Source organism: Antechinus flavipes, chromosome 3, assembly GCF_016432865.1.
Source record: "Antechinus flavipes isolate AdamAnt ecotype Samford, QLD, Australia chromosome 3, AdamAnt_v2, whole genome shotgun sequence".
Taxonomy (NCBI): domain Eukaryota; kingdom Metazoa; phylum Chordata; class Mammalia; order Dasyuromorphia; family Dasyuridae; genus Antechinus; species Antechinus flavipes.
Genome location: NC_067400.1, coordinates 383847206 through 383864081, shown reverse-complemented (window position 1 = coordinate 383864081; position 16876 = coordinate 383847206). Strand labels below are relative to the sequence as shown.

The 16876-nt window shown below is 32.2% G+C and overlaps 1 protein-coding gene across 1 annotated transcript in view; it reads right to left on the bottom strand.

Annotated features, from left to right (window-relative positions):
* SATB2 (SATB homeobox 2) overlaps window positions 1-16876 on the bottom strand; it is a 212996-nt gene that overhangs the window by 82463 nt on the left and 113657 nt on the right. The window contains exon 7 of the mRNA XM_051985926.1: window positions 13769-14241. Coding sequence (XP_051841886.1) covers window positions 13769-14241 — 473 coding nt within the window. The remainder of the gene's footprint in view (window positions 1-13768; window positions 14242-16876) is intronic.

Genomic DNA, 16876 nt, shown 5'->3' with positions numbered 1-16876 from the left:
CATACTCAGTCTCCTCAACAATGCATCCTTAGGTAATGAGTTACTTTAAAAAGATAAAGGTATGTTTCCTGAGCGCATCTAACCGGTTCACCAGTGTTCTTGGTGGCTAATGTATTTTCATTAGTCTTCATTTTTCACACACTTTTGAAATTCCTAGATCCAACTGGGATCAGAGCCAGAAGTATTGGAATTCTCATGAGAAAGCCTGTTCATACCAAAGACCTAGACCAGGCACAAAAATTGAACTGAATCTCTTAAATTTTAGAGGTTAATCCAGGGTTAGCTGAGACAGTGAAAAACTGCACAATGTTAGAATGTTTTGACATTCTACCATCTAAATAAGTAACATGATTTCCCTTAGCTATAGACAATCTTCTCCCTCTTATTCTTCATGTCTTTCCTCTCTAAATCTAAAATAGCCATTTTTTTCTCTTTGATACAATATGAAAAAAATAAAAGGTTTCACCTTGGATGCATATTACAGCCTACAATTCTGCTACAAACCTGACTCCTAAAGCTCATTTGTCTAATGCTAAAAATACTTCTCTCTCTGGAGAGCCTTGCTTAGCCACAAAGCCAGAATGTTTAGTCTGATTTGAATAAAATGTATACAGGGCACAACAATGACAATTTGATTTTTATTATTAAAAATGAAGTGTTAAATCCTCAAAGAAAATGTTGTTATTGCATTAGTTTAATAAGGCCTCTCTTTTATTATAATATTTCTTTATTAGAAAAGACAGATGATGCATGTGGCTTTTTTTTATGTAGGAGAGACAGTACTTAGAAAAATGCCCTCTGAATGTATAAATGTGTGAGCATATATATGTACAATCAAGATATACACAAATGTGTTGTTTTAGAAATATATTCATGATGGAATTTAAAGACTACAAATCTCCAAATGTATCTACATGAATACACATATAAGCACTACTCTTAGGCATATTAAAGACATACGGCGAGTGAAGCAATCACAGAAGAGGTGCATGCAAACATTGTAGAATTCTGCTGTTTTTAGAGAGTAGAAGTTCTCTCTTTGCCTAGCAGCCAGCAGCAGGCTCTGGTTAGGCATGTATTGAAATTCTGACTCACAAAGTATTCAGGATCTTTTCATTCAGACTACTGAATACAATTAAATTAAAAGAAACTGAAATTCTGGGCAGTGTGAACTCTGCTGTTGGAACAACTGTTCCATATACACCAAATCTGCAATTTATTAAATTAAGTAATTTCCTTACAGACAGCATTCTCCTTGTACAAGCAAAGAAAACTTTTGTGACCTGACACACAAGGTTTAAAGCAAACAAGACAAAATGAAGAGGTTTCAGTATACAAAACATTTTTGAAACAAAGCAATGACTAGGCCCCCTTAGCTGCACTATTTCTATAAAAACCACACTTGAGGATACACAAAGAAGTTACTGAAAATAAATTTTAAATAAGCTTATCTACCATACTCTTCCCCCAAAAAAAAGACTTCCCAGAAAGAAACCAAAAATGTTTTATCTGTAGATACAACTTTATCAATCTAGCTGAGCATCTGACACTCAAATACTCTACTTTCTTAGGATTTTTGTTACTCTCTTTTAGTTCTTATCTAATCTGAGCAATCCTTCCCAGTTTCTTTTGCTGGTTCATCATCTTTATTATACCTGTGGGTGTACCCCAAAGCTCTGTCATAGGTGCTCTTTTTTTTCTTAACCTGTTTTGTCTCATGGATCCTTTAGCAGTTTGATGATCAGAATAATGATTTAAATGCATAAGATAAAAAGCATAGAATTACAAAAAAATTATATTGAAATGCAGTTACTAAAATATGATTTTTACAAAGTTCAAAAACCCTAATTAAAAGAGCATTCTCATTTGGTGAATCCATAAGCTCTCATGGGTTCAATTATCATCTTTAGGCAGAAAAATCCCAAATATCTATATATCTAGACCTAATCTCTCTCCTGAGATCTCATCACATTTCATTAACTGACTGTTAAATGTTTTAAATTGTATGTTCTATAAGCATCTCAAACTCAACATACCTATAACAAAATGAATCATTTTTCCCCACCACCTTTATAAATTTCCTTATTACAGTGAAGAGTATCATTCTTATAATCACCCAGATTTAAAATTTCAGTATTATCCCCAACTTTTCATTCTCCATCACCTCATATGATAGCCAAAAATTTACAAAGTGTGGTCTGGGGATTTCTTAGGGTCCCTGAGAGCCTTTCAAGAGGTCAAAACTATTTCATATTAATACTGATATTTTAATTTCTAATATGATAAATCTACATCTTTTAAACTAAATAAATTTAAGTCATTTTTAAAAGTGTAAAGGGACAAAATTTTGTTTGAGACATTAATCTAATTGCTTGCCAAATCTTGTCATTTCTACTTTCATACCTCTCGTCTACATTTTCTTTGCTCTGCTCACACTACTAATGAATAAAAATGAATGTGCCTACCCAAAAGTAATAATAGATTAAAGGTTTGCAAAATTGCATACAGTATGTATAAATATACATTTATAGAAAATACACCCATATAAATAAAATCTAATTTGATCCTCACCCAAAAAATGTGATACAAATACTACAGATAACATTTTTCCAATTTTGTAGGTAGAGAAATGGAAGTTTAAAGAGGTTATATGATTTTCCATGGTCCTTCACCTAAAAAAAGATTGGGGCACATTTCAAATTTAGGTTTTCCTGCCTGCTTTTAATCTACTATACCATGATTCTAAGATAAGACTAGTAAAGTAGCAAGCACAAAAACATCTGACCCAGGCTCTTAAGTCATCTCTTCATGTTTACTATTGCAAGTTGTTTCTCCAAAGGGTAGCTACCAACAAAGAACTAGAAGACCAAAGAATAGTCTTCTAGTACTCATAAACCTCTAAAGGTGGGCTTCCCATTATGAATAGGAGTTGGTATCAATTAGCCAGCCAGACAAGATTAGATTTTCTTTAGTTGTACTAAGGTAGGGCAGTAAGGTATAGAGGCTAGTTGATATGAAACACCCCCCCTTCCACAAAAGTCCATTTTCACAAGTATATATAGAGTCCATCAAAAAGTAGATTCATGCTTCAAATACGTATGGCAAAGAAAGCAATGCAGAAATTCATGATCCACTTTGACACTGTTTAGCAATCTTCTGGGTTCCTGAAACTGTTTTTTCTTCAGGTAGCTGTTTGCTGATGACACAGACACTGCATCAGATGTTCTAGGGATACTGCCAAGATGGCAATAGGAAATCTCAAAGTCAAAGGGATGGGAGACAGAGAAAAGATTTTCTTTTTTTCCCCAAGTGATTACTTTTCATGATCTTGACTGGAACTAATATATCCTAGCTTGAAACTGGAATGCCACAATCTGGATTGGTTTGTCTTTTTATACATGCTCCACAAAGTATGGCTATGTTCCTCGGTCCAAATCCAATTTGGGTAACCTTTTTGATAACCTTGCTTCATCTAATGGCCTTCATTCCTTTCAGGATTCCATCAAGGATTTTTTATACCTACTTTTAAATGTCTTTGATTTATGGACTGATTCAGCAAAGATGTTTTTAGTACTAATTTATACCTCTGAGTGATTCAAGTAGTCTACATCTCTGTAATTATTGATGCAAGGGAATGAAAAACTCTCACACTAAAATTGTTTTGTGCTGTAGTGATGTATTCTAGAAACAAAAAGTATCTGATGATATCATCACCTGACTAAATTGTAACATAACCATATTCAAACAGATTAATTATATTTTTCCATGTCTGTACTTCTGATGCCTAAATTCATTTCATTAATATTACTAAATGTATATTGAAAGCCACACCAGAATTATCAACTGAATCAGTAGACTAGGTTAGGAAATTTCTTTGCTTATTTTATTTTATAAGTACTTTTATATTATCTGTAAATAAAAACCTATATTTTAAAAATGTCTTAAATTAGTCAGGAGGAAATATGAATATATTACCTTATTTTTATAAGGATTCCTAGCTTGTATATCATAAGCCTAATTTTAGAAATGTACCTTTAAAATATAGTTGTAAAATTATAAATTGCCTTCTGATAATTTGGGATATTGTTCCATTAATACATTAAGAAAATTTTCATACCTATGATGCTTCTCTAAATCTAAATAAATCATTAACAGAGGAAGCCACTGTCACATGATGGAGAATCCTCAACTTATGAGAAATAGGCTGATAATCTTCTCATGGCAAAAGCATAAAACCACATACACCAAGGGATCTTTGATTTTTTTTGTGAAATCTGAATTTGAAGATGAAAGTCCTTCAAAGTCATCTTGAATCATTATATTGAGAATAGCCAAATATTCTATCATAACCACATGCCACAAAATGTTCAGCCATTCCCCAAATGAGGGGCATCCCCTTGATTTCCAATTCTTTGCCTTGTACACTCTATTATTCAGCTGTGCTAATCCCTTAATTTATGTATCCTTATTTCTGCATTTATTTTATTGTCAAAATTCCAGAAAGAAGTTATTATACAATATATGCTCCCATTTCCTCACTATGTCTTTGCAATCTGGTATCTTATCAAATCAGTATCTTTAGTGTGAAATAGAAGAGAAAGGAAGAATAATTTCACCTGATGTGTTCTAGTGATAATGGTAATAGTAAGGGCAAATTGAATGTAGGAATATATTATGAGCCTTAAAGCTGTTACCATCAGCTAGTACAACTGACTCTTCTGAAGAGTCACTGGTCAATATTTTGCACAAAGTACTATATCTTTATCTCCTTCACAGAAAGTCAATAAATGTGTTATTGTTGAAATAAAAGAATAGGAGGTTCTAAGATTCCAAATTACAATGTACTAATATAATGTCCTAGGCATGCTATTTTGTATGCTTGTGTTTTATTTTAGTAAATATTCTTTCTTGGCACCTCTATGTTTCATAAATGTACAATGCACTTGGCAATGCAACTATCGTCTGTTTTTAGAGGAGTCAGCAGGGGCAAAGTGATTAACTTATGTCTTATAATCATTTGGAATGTTCACGGCAGATGTACCTTCTTTGATATTAAAATGTCTGCTATTTTTTAATTACCATTAGCAGTTTAAGATAAATGATCTCCAAGTTCCCCTTCAAATCTAAATCTATTAAGCCTCTGATTTTCACATCTACATGTCTAGTCCCATCTCACTGTGTTTCAGATCACCATTATTAACTATTTTAAAAAAAACTTTCCAGTGCTTCAAATTCAGCATGTTTATAAACACAAAACTCCACTCAAACCTGCATTATTTTGAATTTCTATTTCTATTAACAGCAATCTCAGCATCCAAATAGTTTTTACTCTTCTTTCTTTTATTTTATATGTTCTTTTTCATTGTAAATTTAATAATCAATAAACATAAACTTTTTGACATGCAAAATATATTTTATAGCATCAATCACTAAGTCCTATAAACTCTGCTTTTCTGATGTCTTTTGAATTCTTATTTCATTATTTTCATTCCCACTACTACCATCTCACTTCAGGTACTTTTAATCTTTTGCCTAAACTATCATAATAGCATCCTAATAAACTGTTCCTCCTCATACCCCAAACCAGTCTATATAGTGTTATGAGATTAATTTTCCTAATGCAGAAATCTAATCATTCCCTTCCCCACTCAAATTTTTAAAAAATTCAATGGCTCTCTATTGCTTATTAAATAAAACTCTAATACCTTAGTCTGCCAGGCAAATCGTTCCCCAATCTGGCTTCAACCACCTTTCCAATGTTATCTTACTCTATATCTATACTCCTAAACACACACACACACACACACACACACACACACACACACACACACACACATCAGTTAAATTTTATTATTACCTTTGTGCCTCTGGTTTTATCTTAGTAAATACAAGCACTTACTCCAATACCCCATCCTGTTGAAATTTTTATTCTTCAATTCCAGTTCCTGTTCCTTCTTCATGAAAACTTCCTCAATTCTCTCAGCTTGAATGTTTTCTCTCCCTTTTCTGCACTCCTTAGTTTTCTTAGCACTGGTGCTTTAGTTTGCATTGGTAGTGCATTGTGTGTGTGTGTGTGTGTGTGTGTGTGTGTGTGTGTGTGTGTGTGTATGTGTGTGTGATTTTTCCAGTAAGTAGTAAACTCCATGAGGGCAGGGATTATTTCTATTTTATATCTGCATCTCCTTCAGTTTCTTGCACCTAGTAGAAGTTCAACAATTGTTTGTTTTAATCTCAAAGTCCCATTAATATCTCAGTTGAGACAACCAAAAAAAGAAGTGAATTAGTAAAAGTCACAGATGTAATAAAAGAACATTTAGGCAGTGGGAAACAGAGTCCAAATGAGGAAACTGTAGAGTAGGAAATAGCATGAAACTTCCACTTGGGTCCATCTTACTATCAGATGGTGATAGTTCCTAGTCTCTGCTATTCTAGAAGATATTAATACTAACATAATAATCTTTTAATCTATGAATTCAAGCCAGTGAGTCTGAAATGAAAGCTTGCTGTTTTCAAAAGCTAGCAGTATCATGCTTTCCCACTTTATTAATTTAATGTTTTGGAGTCAAAAGCTTGTATATTATTTATTTTGAAACTCAATAAAATGTTCATGCCTGATCTGCAACATTTCATATTTAGAGTCAATAGTTCAATGGATGGACTTCCTTTTCCATACAGGTCTTCACCTGTGATCTTATAACCAGAGCACTGGACCATGGAGTCAAGACCTCTGGGATATATATCCATCTCTATTACTATGTGACTTTCTTGGCCTCTGTAATGTGCCTGAGTATAGAAAAACAGTGATATCTACCAGCGATATCATTTGGTAATAGGCTCTGAAAATTATGGAAGAAATTTTCTCTTTATGTAAAATCTACAAAGTAATGGACTTATTATTGCATTAAGCAAGCTGCATAACTAAACAAAAGAATCCAAAGGCATTTCCCAGCTCCTTCTCCACCCCCCCCCCCAAAAAAAGGTCCAGTTGACAGGCTGGGATCATAAAGTTTTTTAATCCCTATACTTTCAATATGTCCACATGTTACTCCTCCTAAGGGCCCTATTAATGTGCCATTTTCAAATACAAAATGTTGATAAAGGGAGATCCGGTGAAATCTTAATTTTTTGTAATTTGGGGCATGTGTATGATACAAACAAATTTTAAACAAACTATGAAAGTCTAACTAGTGCCATCTTACATGAAAAATTCAAACTCCTTGTTTTTAACATAACTGCCAGCTTCCATGATATCCAATTTTCCAACTCATTGAAAACATTCTCTAGTTGTTGTGTGATTTCATAAATAGTATTTGTGATTCTGATGCTAAGTTCTTCTTAATATGTGGTTTTCATGAGTAAACAGTGACTTTAATATTTTCCCATTGAAAAAAAAGTAATTAAATGAGGACAAGTCAGGCAAAGGAGATGCATGCAGAAAGACTTTTAAACACACTATCAAAATATATAAAAGGATTCATGTTTTCCCTAATCACCCAACAAAGGTTACACTTAGTGCCAATTCAGTGATTATTTTTAATTACTGAAGAAAAAGAAAGATTCCAAATTAGTGACTACTATTACAGAATGGTAAACTTATGCTTCTACTGAGAATATAACATTAATAAATTGACCTAATGAAGTTATCCAGTACAAAAAAAAAAAAAAAGACAATTAAACCTGTGATATCCTAGAGTTTTGGAGGGCTAAGGTGAAAAAGGGAATAAGGTAACAATCTTGAAAAACATTTCTACATTAATTCAGATGTTTGCAACTATCTCATCCAGAAAAAAACAAAAATATGACTGCTCTCACTGATATAAGAAAGCACATCATATAACAGTACTAGAATATTAGAATCACCTGAGTAATTTGCCTCAAATTTCACTTTTCTGACACTGTATTGCTCTGACTCACGTGTGACAAGGCATTTTTTCCAATGGATTTAGCATAGTTTGGATCAAAGCTTCCTCTACTTCATTTAACAGATTTGTTCAGATGGGAGGTCCTAAGGGAGAAACAATGCTAGTAAGAAGGGGTTTCTGAGCATCTGAATATGTAGGTCATTGGATTTTCAAATAAATTATAGAATAGCTTATCTATTAAGCAATCTTCACTGTACATATTTTATGAACCTATACTTAATTATGGGTTAATGTATATCCGAAAATCATTCTACAGTAAAATTAAGCTCCTACATAGTCATAAGACTACAATTAATAAAAACTATATAGAAAGACAAGGGGTCAAATGATTCAAACTGAGATGCCATAAAAGTGACAATATGGTAAAGTAGACAAGTAAATTAAACAGGAGTCTATAGGCCTAATCTGGGAAAGGGAGTACTCAAACATAGAGAAATTCAGGCTGTAGGGAAGTCAGAATGGTTGATTTTAAAATGCAAACCTAATACAGTAACCATAACCTTCACATTTTTTTCCTACTGACTTCATCAATAGCACTGCTGACAGGAAACAAAACTAGTTTAAAAAAATGACTTTGTTTACAGTTTCTATTTGTGCACATGGTCTACTATCTAATAATGTCCCAAAAAATTAGATATTCAGATATATTAAGATTTTTTAATACTTAAATGAAGTTGGATGGCTATCATATCACCAGAGATTCATTGCTTTTTTTTTAATGGATGTTAAAGCCTGAGAATTATTTTAGTTGATTTTGATAAAGAATATTAGTGTCATTCTTCAAACTCAACATGGGATAAAGTACATTACTGTTTATATAGTCCTCCTGAATTATAAAAGATCAATAGGATATATAAGTTAAAGATAATGCTATGACAAAACTGATCTTTTTAGTTTTGAGTTTTGCTGCTCAGTATTTCCTTCTGCCTTCCAGTATTTCACAGAGAAGAACTTTACAATGGAATGCCATTAGTCCCCTAAAAATATTATATAGTGATCTATGATTTTTGAGCAGAGGGTTCCACTTGAACCAAAACTGAACAAATCATTTCATTTTGTCACTCTAACACAAATACTTGTGACATTACTGTTCATATAATCTACAAATATTTATTAAGTTATTGCTTCGAAGCATGACATAGGTTCATTATAACTCTACATTATCTCATAATTTTTCCAAAAACCATTATACCAAAAATTTATCTGGCATTCAGAAATAGGAAAACAAGCAGGTAAATTTTTCTTTCTGTTGAAGCACTATGGTATAAATGTTGGCTCTAAATCTTGCTCAGTTATTTTTTAGCTGTATGACTTTTAGTAAGTGATTCTCTCTGTGTGTCCCTCATTTTCCTCATTTGTAAAATGAGATGATAAAACTGAGATCCCATACAGCTCTAAATCTGATACTTTTCTGATACCCAATGGTACTAACCTGTAGCCACACTGTTCCATGATCATAGCTCTTATGACCTCCTAGAGACTATCCATTAAATTATATGAATCTTGTACCTATGTTACTCATCTAGTTTCCTGGGAGGATGGTTTTCAAGATTGTTTACAATATGAATTTAGTCTCTACCCCCCGCCAAGGCACTGTTAATCAAGCCTGATATTTCATATATTTAAGAATTTTCCCTTTCCAAAAACAGAAATTATTTATTTTTCTCTTCTTTTTTGTTTGTCATCAAATTAAAGGAGATGATATTTTTAAAAAATCTAAACCATCATATTGATAAAATCTAGCTTCATTTGAATCCACAGAGAATCTACCTTAAAGAAGGGGTAGAAGATCTTCTCAAACAAGTTGAATTTTTATAATTTAAAAAAAATTAAATAATTGATTAAAATTTATCAAAGACAATCTCTGAGGGGGAAAACTCTACTGATTAATTCTATTATTTTATAATTATTTAACTGATAGAGCTAAAGAAAGAGGGTCAGATTTACAAGGAAGCTTAATTTAGCTTAATTAAACACTTCATCTTTGGAGAAATCATTCCTTCAGAAAGGTTAGCTACTTTGGTTAAAGTAGAGAAATATTTAATAATGCTATGTTTCTAAATTATGAATATGATTTTTATATCCTAACTTGCCTTTCTATATCAATATCTAAAAGATTATGGAAATATTAATTGTTGAGTAACAAGATATACAAGGCATTAGACTTGATATTAAACAGATGAAAAATAACTGAATTATTTCCTGAACTTACCTGATGAATTAAAAATACATTATATTAAATAACAAACCAACGAAATTCAAAGATTCTAAGTTGCTATGGATGTCCATTGAAAATAATAAGATGGTTTTTAATTCTCACTGCTATGTGAAGATATGAGGTGAAGATTCCTTTCAAATAGGAGTTATACTTTGTTACTATTCTGTCTTGTGCCCTGTGTATGTGTGTGTGAGAGGGAGGGAGGCAGAGATTCTACTAATTGAACTTCTCATAAAAAGGAGAAAAATAGAAAAAACAAAACTTGATTTCTTGGGGAATTGAAAAGTCTCATTTCTACTTACTAAACCTGAGAGTGAAACGCAGTCATAAGTCCAATGACTTCCTGCTTAAGTTCAAAATATGTCATTCTGTCAATATCATCTACGTTGATTATGTCAAGCTTTATATACAATAGGTAATGATCCTTATGGTATGAAATACTCTCCTAAATTAAAAACAGAATTTTAAAAGGAAATACATATACATTCCTATCTAGTTTCCATTTGATACCCTCAAGGTTAGTCCATGAATTTAAACTCACATTAATTGAAACTGATTTTTCTGAATAGACTCATGTTAACATTTTAATGGAAAAAAGGAAAATAACAAAACTGCACTTCCAGGCTTCAATCAGAATCTTTTAAACTTGTAATTTTCAAGATTGTAATGTCCTCACCCAAATCATTAATCCATAAAAATGTACAAAAGATACAGGTTAAAAAAGACTTTTCGTTAACCAAACTATATACCCACATACCAATAGAGTCTTTAGTCCTGTCTTTTTCCATTAGGATAAAATGTATTATATACTATATTTTAATTCACCAGTGATTGCCTCACCATGCTTCCTACACTATAACCATCATTCACAGTTCTCTGCCCTCTTCCTCAAATAGCCTGTGATACTTCCCTAAGGCATCTGACTCTATAGGTAAGATTTTTATGTCCTATCTTATATAGAACCAAATTACCACACTACTTCCTGGTCATCACTTCACTATGCTACCTCTAGCTATCATCTAAAAATCATTCCTACTCTCTCCATATTCTCCATTGCAACAACTTTAGAATCTGCTCCTTGGCTTTCATTTCTGGTAAGTCAGATTTCACGTTAAGCTTTCTTCCAGTCATCTCTACACTTATATTCCATTCTCCATTCACAGATTTCCTTATATTCCATTCTCCATTCACAGATTTCCTTTATTTTCCTACCCATCTTAGACTGTAAGTTTCCCTGGTTGCAAAAAATATCTTGCTTAGAGACAGAAAGAAAAATCCCATTTAAAATAACTGTAGATAATATGAAATGTTTGGGAATCTATTTGTCAAAACAAAACCAGGAACTATATAAATGCAATTATAAAACACTTTTCACACAAATAAAGTTAGATTTAAACAATTAGAAGAATATCAAGTGTACTTGGATAGGCTAAGGTAATATAATAAAAATGAGAATTTAACCTAAATTTACCTACGTATTCAATGACATATCAATCAAACTGCCAAGAAATTACTTTATAGAGCTAGAAAAATTAATAACAAATTTCATCTAGAAGAACAAAAGATCAAGAATTTTAAGTGAATTAATGAAAAAAATGCATATGAAGGTAGAATAGACCTAAAACTATATTATAAAGCAGTGGTCAATGACTATTTATGGCCAAAAAAGAACAAGAGAACATTATGAAGTACAAAATGGATAATCTTAATTATATTAAATTAAAAGGGTTTTGTACAAACAAAATCAATGCAGCAAAGATTAGAAGGGAAGCAGAAAACTAGGGAAAATTTTTTCTTACAATTTTTCCAGTGTTTCTGATAAAGGCCTCAATTCTAAAATATATAGAGAAGTGACTCAAATTTATAAAAATACAAGCTAATCCCCAATTGATAAGTGGTCAATGGATATGAACAGACAAATTTCAGCTGAAGAAATTAAAGCCATTTCTAGTCATATTAAAAAAATGCTTTGAATCACTATTAGAGAAATTCAAATTAAGACAACTCTGAAGTACCACTTCACACCTCTCAAGTTGGCTAAGATTATAGGAAAAGATAATAATAAATGTTGGAGGGGATGTGGAAAAACTGGGACACTGATATATCATTGCTAGAGTTGGGAATTGAGCCAAACATTCTGAAGATCATTTTGGAACTATGCCCAAAGGGCTATCAAACTGTGCATGCCCTTTGATCCAGCAGTATCTCTACTGGGTTTGTATGCCAAAGAGATTATAAAAAAGGGAAAAGAACCCACATATGCAAAAAGTGTTTGCAGCAGCCCTTTTTGTATTGGCAGGCAACTGGAAACCCAGTGGATGCCCAACAGTTGGGGAATGGCTAAATAAGTTATATTTATGAATGTAATGGAATATTATTATTCTCTATAAAATGATGAAGAGGCTGCTTTCAGAAAAGCTAGAAAGACTTACATGAACATGCTAAGTGAGGTGAATAGAAACCAAGAGAACACTGATACAGCAACAACAAGATTATGTGATGATTAACTGTGATGAACTTGGCTTTTTTCAACAATAGAGTGATTCAAGATACTTCCATAGACTTATGATGGAAAGAGCCATCCATATCCAAAGAGAAGACTATGAAGATTGGATGTGCATCATATTTGCACCTTTTTTGTTGTTTGTTTGCTTGTTTTTTCTCTCTCCTTTTCCTTCTTTTGATCTGATTTTTCTTGTGCAGCATGATAAATGTGGAAACATGTTTAGAAGAAATGCACAAATTTAACTTGTTTTGGATTGCTTGCTGTCCAGGAGAGGAGGAAGGGAAAGGAAGGAGGGAGAAAAATTTGGAACACAAAGTTTTGCAGGGGTGAATGTTGAAAACTATCTTAGCATGTATTTTGAAAAATAAAAAGCTACCATTTTTTAAAAGAAATAGCTTGCTTGTTTTTATTTGTGGCCCCTGTGACTAGCACAATGCTTTGAAGATAGTAAGCATTTAATAAATATATTTTTAATCTATTCACTTATCTTTTGAAATTCTAAGCCATATACAACCACACTTCCAATTTTCTAAATAGGCAGCATATAAACAGAGCTTCAAATAAACCTGGAATTAAAATGTCGATTTGTCATGAATTGATGATAATTCCCAAAAACAAAACAAAAGAATGTATCATAAATATAAAAAAATAAAATTGCACTATAAATTCATTCTTTTGATTTTAGTTTAGGTATACTTCATCAGGGTAGATTGGAACAGTATTATTAAAGACTGAGATTTTCTAATCACTATAGACTACAGCAAACCTGTTAAAGCACATTGGGTCAATAATGGAGAGAAATGTAGCAATTAAAAGAAATATTCACAGCCTTCTTTGAATTAAACTCATTATCAAATAATCTAAAAATTCTTTAAGGAAAAACATAAAATGAGCTTAATAAGAATTTATATTATATTGCCATTAAATATAATCATCCTATGGAAAATGGGAAGCCACTAACTAGCTATGGATATTTAACTGAACTAAAAACTGATCTTGTTCATATTGAAGGATTTATAGCACTTATGACACATGGTCACAATTATTTCTTACCACAGAATGAACCAATCATGTATCCCTTAGCATTCCTGATGCAAGTAAAAAAAATAAAGAAAATAATACCTGTGTACGGTTGAAAGCCACTCTAGCAAACACAGCTTGGGAAACACTGGCTCGCTTCAGCTCATCTCTGACTTGCTGGTAGATATCTGGAGAAACTTCAACTGAAGAGTTTGTTGGCTCTGGCTTAACTGCTCTGGGAATAGGGGGATGATTCAAGAACTGTTGGTTGATGGCTTGAGGGTGTTGGTGAGCCAATAGTCGGCTGACAGCTATCTGTTGGTTTATCAGGTGGGCCATTGCTATTTGTTGCCTTACCAATTGTGGACTGAGTTGGGGAGAAAGAAGACCAGGGCTCATGATCGGTTGTAATGTGGGCACTTGGTTTCGGATTGGAGTACTGTGGTGAATTTGGCTATGAGGAGACTGTTCGTTAGTTTTTCCCAAGGTTGCCAGCTGGTTCATATTTGGTAAATGCATTGGACGTTGGCCCAGAACACAATAGTCTGTAAGGTTTTCTCTTTCCACTCTTTCCACTGTCAAAAAATAAAAATAAAATTTTGTTATTTTAAATCACATAGTTGTTACTAAAATAGCTAATAATGAATTACCATGCTTTCATTATATGAATATGTTCGATTAGACTTCTATTTTTCCCCACATAAAAATGTGTACAAAAGTGGAGAAAGTATCTTTAGAGTATTCTAAGTGAAAATCACTTCCAACTACATACAAACTCATCCTCAACTAAAACATACTAGAAAAAATTTTCAAATCAAAACTATTAACTATTTCCACTTTGTTGAAATTACTTCAGTAATAAATTTTACTGAATAACGAAGAGAAAAATCACAATCTGAACTCTTTTCCATATTCAAACTCTCCATCAACTCCCTAGATTACTCTCATATAAATGCACCGGTTGTTCTCTTTGTAGAGTTTGTAAGCAATAGTGCAGTTCATGATTACCAGGAAATGACAAGGACAGTATCTCCTACCAATTAACTGTTAACCTGCTATTATAAAAACTATGAACACTGTCATAAACAAGTTCCTAAAATAGACTGCATCTTCATGTTGTATTTAATTGCTAACTGCTTTTAGAAGAAAAATATACAATGAGTTGTATGTATTTGTTTTTAGAATAATTGAGGTATGAATGTAGGTCAAAAAATGTTTATCAAAAGATATCTCTACAAGCAGTTAAATTTACTCCTTATGGATTATTATTTGTTACCTACTTAGTAAATGAAAGGATCAACCCTTGAAAAAAGTTCAGAAGTAGCAGGTTGCTCTTGCTTACTAAAATAAAAGTGTTAGGAGGTAGGGGAGAGAAAGAGACTGATTTATGTTTGTAAAGTTTTCAAGTAGTAAACAATTTTCTCCAGTTTTTTGAAAGTTCAATTTCTGACTTAATCCTATTAAAGTTGTTTGATTAATATTACTTTTTTATGAGAGTACACAATCTAAGACCAATCTGTTGAGAATTGCAATCACACTTTTTATGAGCACCACCTTTCAGATATCTCTCATCTAAGGAATACATCTCATTAAAAGGAGAGCTAAGTCCTCTTAGAAACAAAACCAGAAACATACATAATGAAAATTCAAAACAGCTATCTATATATCCTGAGTTAATAAGTATTATGGAAATGAAACAGCCACAACATGGGCAAAAATATTTATAGCAACCCTTTTTGTGGTGACAAAATATTGGTAATTAAGGGGATACCCATTAATTGGAGTATAGCTGAACAAACTATTGGATACAAATATAATGGAACACTATTGCACAATAAGAAATGACCAACAGGTCAGATTTCAGAAAAACCTGGAAAGACTTGTAAATGAGTTGATAGAAAGTGAAATGAGGAGAACCAAGAAAACATTATAGAGAGCATCAACACCACTGTAGGTTGATCAACTATGAATGATTCAGCTTTTTGTCAGGAGCACAATAATCCAAGTACAAAGGACTGACAAAAGAAAATCCTATCCATATCCAGATTAAAAAACTGGATGGACAGAGCAATCCCACACACACACTTACTTTATTCTTTCTCATGTTTTTTTTTTCTTTTGATCTGTTTCTTCTTTTACAACTGTGATTAATATGGAAATATGTTTTACATGATAGCACATGTACAAATGATATCTAACTTCCTACCAGCGTTGGAAGAAGGAAGGGGAAGAAGGTAACTCAAAATCTCATAAAAACAAATGCTAAAAAATGTTTCTTCACTTGTAACTGGGAATAAGTAAAATATTATTTTTATAAACATTTGAGGATTGCATTTTCAAATTCACTGTGGCATCTAAACATTTTCATAATTTTGCTAGAATCATCGAAATTCAACAAAAAGACAATGTATAGCTACTATGTATCAGAACACTAGAAGCAAAACTAAATTGGAGATAACTCTAGTGATATATGCATTTGGTAATTAAACTAGGTTCGGAGGTTGGTTTGTTTTTCTATTGTCCAGATCTTAATTATTTTTTTATATTTAAAAATTCTATTTTCATTTATTTATTTGTTTGTTTGTTTATGCTGAGGCAATTGGGGTTAAATGACTTGCCCAGGGTCACACAGCTAAGAAATGTTAAGTGTCTGAGGCCAATACAAGCTTCTAAATATCCATGATTAGCTAGAGAGGTAAAGGTCTGTGGGAATTTATTTATTTCTAATGAGAGTGAATTTGCTTCAAAACTTCATTCCATTTCAAGAATTTTCATAGTTTTATAGGTAACCAAGAACATTTAAAATATAAGTCAAGTGATTTCAGTGATCAATGTCACTATAAAAAGTGCACAAGGAAGACAAAAAAATATTTGGGTGCAGTATTCCCCTAGTTATATATAATCTAAATTATTTATATAATAACTTTTATTATGCTCTTAATGACTATTGTTCTGTATATCTGAAAGCAGCTTCCTCCTTGCATTCATGTGTAATACTTTGTCAAAACCATCTTTCCTTTTTAATCTATAAATTCAATTATTAAAAAGAGACTACTATGAACTTAAATGGAAATTTTATTTTAAAATGCGTCAATTTAATTCTCTTTTATATTAGTATGGTAACCTGTGATTACCAGTCAATAATATCTGAAAGGGTCAAAACTATTTACAAAAGTATCATTAGTTCTCATGAAATCTTTGCTAGGCAAG